We start from the raw sequence: 4700 nt of genomic DNA on the forward strand, positions 1-4700 counted from the left end.
CTATTTTGGTCATTTTAGTTTTTGAGTGCTATTTTTGTGATATAAACTTAGAAATGTGCTATTTTGGAGATTTGTTCATATTCTTAAGCAACACTTTTTGTTGTATCAACGGCCCATATCACTTATCCCGGCCCATCATCGAGAAACTCGCAAGTCACGTGGTATAGCCAATTGACCACAAAGCCCTCAACAACATAAGTTATTTTTTTCTCTCTAACAGGAAAAAAAAAGAAAAGCAAAGCGTCATTGCTGGGTGTGTATCCCGCGCAACGTTCTAACAAAACTCCTCCTCTCAGTTTCTAATCTCACACATCAAAAAAAAAACTCTCCCCCACAATCTCCGCTCCTTGATTCCTCTCCTCCTCATATCCGATCCGGGTCTCCACAGAGTCCAACTCCGACCCGACCCGACCCGATCACCCATGGGGGAAACCAAGGCCGCAACCGACGGCGGTTCAGCTTCCGGCGAATCCTCGAAGCCCTCGGCGAAGCTGTTGACCGCCGGAGATCGGAAATTGCTCAAGGTGGAGCTTCGGCAAGGGGAGACGACTTACGTCTCGTGGAAGAAGCTTATGAAGGAAGCTAGCAAAGGGAATTGCTCGTTGGTCTCGGCGATTGACGCGCCGCCTCCTAATGCTAACCCTAATCTCGAGTCTCGGATTGCTCCGGTTAGTGTGTAGATGTTGCGTTATTGGTTTCGGGGAAGGTTTTTGGTGAAGTTGAATTGAGGAATTGTGGTGTCGATTCGTTGATTCTTCGCATTGGGGTTGATTCTAGGGTTTGAGTAAGCTAATGATTGAGATTAGTGATAGTGAATTGCGGTTTTGGAATGTGATTTGGTTGAATTGCTGATTACGAGTTGAGTATGCTTTTGATCTAGAAAGGATGAATTTTGTTCAGATTAGTGTAAATGTATGATTGATATATGCATTAAGCTCTCTCAAGTTATATTCCAATGCAGGGGGTACCAGTAGAAGGTGAGACGGTCGACCAACCTCATTCTAATCGTTTTAACGCTGTTATAGAGAAGATCGAGAGGCTTTACATGGTGTGTTTCCATTTTTTTCCTTACCATTGTGTCTATTGTTTAGTCATACAAGTTAGATGGGCTGGTTCTTTCACAAATTTCTGAATGTTGTATGCTTAGTTTCGGTGAATAAATTTTTCAGGGGAGAGATAGTAGTGATGGGGAAGAGTTAGATGGTGCTCCTGACGATGACGAGTATGACACTGAAGATTCATTTATCGATGACGTTGAATTGGTTAGTATATATATATATATATCCTTCATATGTTTTTTTGTGTGATCGAAGTGTATCTTGATTGATATCTAAGGTTTTCATAATTTTTTTGTTGCATTGTAGGATGAGTATTTTGAAGTCGATGATTCGGCAATTAAGCATGATGGATTTTTTGTTAATAAAGGGGAGTTAGAACGGATGTAAGTTTCTTGTCCTCTTATTGTTGCATTTTATCACATCACGTAGGTTATCGATAGGATTCAGGTTTCCCAGTTGCTCCTCTATAAATATACTATCTTCCATTTATTATCTAAATCGTGTTTCCTTTCTACAACAGTGCACCGTCAACAACAACAACATCGAACAAACAACCAAAGAAAAGGAAAAGGAAAGAGTCAGCAAAACCTTGCGGCGATGTTGTTGATGTATCCAGTAAACAAGCCAAGATTGCTAAGACGGTTGGGGGAAAGGTAGTACCATTACTTACAAGTTACTTTTGGATCCTTAGAGTTCTAGTCCAGACGATTGATTGTATAATGTGAAAGTCCAGGATCAATCAGCTGCTTCTGGGCTCTCTCCAAAGAAAAAGTCCAATGATCCAAAGACAGTGCAGGATTCGGTTTCTCCTTTGAAAGTGCAAAGTGGCAATGACTCCTTGTCTTTAGAAAATGTGAAGCATAGTGATAAAGCGAATCATCAGCCAAGGAACACCACAAGTCCGAAGTCAAAGGCAGCTGAATCTTCTGTCGCCCTTCATCTGAAGTGCAGCAAAAGTGCTCATCAGCAATCTAATTCCGTGCCAGGAAAATCTCGGCCAATTGTTTTGGAAAAATCAACAGTAGCACGTCAAAAAGAAAACAATGGGATGCATGACCAGGACAATGCAACAGTAAGCAGACAGTCTAATCAAATAACTGTAAGTATTTTCCAGCTATGTTAAGCATATACGAGTCCTCATTTTAGCTGGTCTAGAATCCGTAGGAAGCATGAATTTTGAGGTCTTTCATCTTTAACACCCCCAAGAATGATGATTCTCTGAGCTCTGAGGTTGTAAAATGATCTGTAATTGCGAAGATATTAGCAGTAAATCAGGAGAATTCAGATACTAGATGGTATATATGAGTCATGCTATGAAGCTGTCATCCATTCAACGTTGTTTCTGTCTATTTGCTGCTCTATTTTTCTTCTCGACTCTGGGTTTATCTTCCTGGCTAATACTCGCTTACATTCCTTTTTTCTTGCATACTTAACTTCTGTTTATAATCCTGCAATAACCCCTCTCTCTTTATTTAGAAGAAAGGCGGTTCTAACGTCAAACCTAAAACCTCCACACTTGAGAAAGCCTTCAGGGAATTGGAGAAGGTGGTCGCTGAATGTGAGTTTCAACTGTTCGAGCACTCTCTCTACATGTATGGCAATTTATATACCATTTAGCAAACAATTTGTCCAAATTATTGCAGCAAGGCCTCCTGCTGCTACGGATAATCAAGATGCTGATACCTCTTCCCAAGTAGTGAAGAGGAGATTGCCAGGAGACATAAAATTGAAGCTTGCTAAAGTTGCTAGGATTGCGGTATTTAAGCTCTCCTTCTTGTCCTTTTAAAAAAAAAAATTAAAATCTCCCAGATGTGTTAAAAAGACTAGAAATTCTATTTTCTTGAAGCAAGCGAGCCACGGGAATTTATCAGGGGAGTTAATTAATCGTCTCATGAGCATAGTTGGTCATCTAATACAAGTTAGATCGTTAAAGGTAACCTCTATCCCATGTATACCGATACTTGTAATTGAAAATTTCTGAAAGTTCCAGGCTAAAGCTCTCCCGTTTCAGAAAGAGTTAACAAGACATGCTTTATTAGAGAAGGAGCTAAAGCTCTGAGGGTTAACTAATGCTTTATTGTTACAGAGGAACTTGAAAATCATGATCGATTCCGGCGACTCTGCAAAACGAGAAAATGATACTAGATTTCAAAGTATCAAGAATGAAGTTATTGAAACGTTAAAAACACAAGTTCCGTTGATGGAACCCCAGGTTCTCCCTCCTCTCTTCTCCTCTACTAGTTTCAGTGATCTGATTTTCAAAATGGATTTTTTATCCGGTGTTTTACATATATACATTGGTTCTTTTCTCAACTGTATCACAGGCAACCAATCATGAAGCTGGAACATCAGACGATTTTGAAAATCCTCCTCCGTCCACGAAGAAGAAGTTTGTCATGGATGAGGCGCTGGAGGACAAATTGTGTGATCTATATGACATCTTTGTTGATGTAATAAAGATTTTCCATTTTAGCAACCTTACTTAACAATGTTTTTCACTTTATTAGACCCATAATTGAAGTTTGAACATAGTATGTGGTCTGTTTTTGGTGATACTAGGGATTGGATGAAGATTCAGGTCCACAGATCAGAAAGCTTTATGCAAATGTAAGTTATCTTTTGGCACTCGTGGTCTATTTACTTTCCAAGTTCATTCAAAATCACTAGACCTTGGTTGTTATAAAATCTTCCTAAATGATTTTTCTTTTGTGATTTATTCATGCTCCAGTTAGCTGAACTCTGGCCAAACAGATTAATGGACAATCACGGGATCAAGCGTGCCATTTGCCGGGCAAAAGAAAGACGGAGAGCATTGCACGCAAATCTTGGGAAAGAGATGGTATTTTAAAAAAATATTCTCAACTTATTTTCCATCATGATCTCTCGCAGTGTGATCATTCATCAGTCCTTTTTCTTACCGCAGGATCAAGGGAAGATGAAGAAGAAACAGACACAATTGGTACAAAAATCAGAGAGTACAGCTTGTCCCGACAAGGCTTCAGGTGTTGGAGACAAAACAACAGGTGTTGTCCCAAGCGCAACCACAACGTCCTTAGTCCACACTCAACCTACAGTGGACAAGTCCCGTGACAAGTCAAAGCAGAAGCATGAGAAACTGAAAGGAAGCTCAAGCTCTAGCGACCCTTCAGGAGAAGCAAAAGCAGCGAGAAGAAAGAAAGAAAAGAGTGTAGAAGATTCTCACCCACCAACAGTGAAGCAGCAGATACGCCCACAGGCTCCACTGGACCTGAACCTGCCAAGCTAATTAGTACGGCCTAGTTTCTGTTTAAAGTTTTTTTTTTTTGCAGTCGAAGCCATGGCTCTAACCTTTGCCTTCTTTGTAATTGTAGCTTTTGAAGTTCCAAGGACAAAAATGTAATTTGCCGATAGTAGTCAAAGCCTGGCTCTAGCCTTTGCCTTCTTTGTAGCTTTTGAAGTTCCAAGGACAACAATGTAATTTGCCGATAATCGTCTCTTCTAAATTAATCATAGGCCCAATCGAGTGTATTGATGGGCCTGACATGACAATAAAAAGCCCAAAGACAAATTAAAATGTGAAATGAAGCTCACTGACCAGTGAACATTCCCGCGCTCTCTCTCGCGCTCTCTCTCTCTCTCTCTCTCTCTCTCTCTCTCTCTCTC

At 40.4% G+C, this 4700-nt stretch overlaps 1 protein-coding gene across 3 annotated transcripts; it reads left to right on the forward strand.

Moving 5' to 3' along the window:
* Positions 1–234: 234 nt before the first annotated feature.
* LOC106296653 lies at positions 235–4631 on the forward strand. 3 transcript variants are annotated; one of them, XM_013732838.1, is made up of 15 exons: positions 235–668; positions 962–1048; positions 1170–1262; positions 1365–1441; positions 1579–1711; positions 1792–2157; positions 2535–2616; positions 2702–2814; positions 2905–2991; positions 3145–3270; positions 3383–3508; positions 3618–3665; positions 3787–3897; positions 3982–4326; positions 4409–4631. In XM_013732838.1, the coding sequence occupies exons 1-14, from the start codon at positions 423–425 to the stop codon at positions 4321–4323; spliced, it is 2037 nt and encodes a 678-aa protein (XP_013588292.1). In that variant the 5' UTR covers positions 235–422; the 3' UTR covers positions 4324–4326; positions 4409–4631. The 3 variants fall into 3 exon arrangements, with proteins under 3 accessions (XP_013588292.1, XP_013588291.1, XP_013588293.1); XM_013732837.1 differs by having other exon boundaries at positions 3982–4467; XM_013732839.1 differs by having other exon boundaries at positions 2538–2616; positions 3982–4467.
* The last annotated feature ends 69 nt before the right edge of the window (positions 4632–4700 follow it).

The sequence above is a fragment of the Brassica oleracea genome, chromosome C6, assembly GCF_000695525.1.
Source record: "Brassica oleracea var. oleracea cultivar TO1000 chromosome C6, BOL, whole genome shotgun sequence".
In the NCBI taxonomy this organism is placed as follows: domain Eukaryota; kingdom Viridiplantae; phylum Streptophyta; class Magnoliopsida; order Brassicales; family Brassicaceae; genus Brassica; species Brassica oleracea.

Excerpts from the sequence above, each read along its gene's own strand:
- LOC106296653 (XM_013732838.1), top strand. The coding sequence starts at position 423 with ATGGGGGAAACCAAGGCCGCAACCGACGGCGGTTCAGCTTCCGGCGAA. Across the intron at positions 669-961 it reads TCGAGTCTCGGATTGCTCCG|GGGGTACCAGTAGAAGGTGA; the intron begins GTTAGTGTGTAG and ends ATTCCAATGCAG. Across the intron at positions 2,815-2,904 it reads CTAAAGTTGCTAGGATTGCG|CAAGCGAGCCACGGGAATTT; the intron begins GTATTTAAGCTC and ends ATTTTCTTGAAG.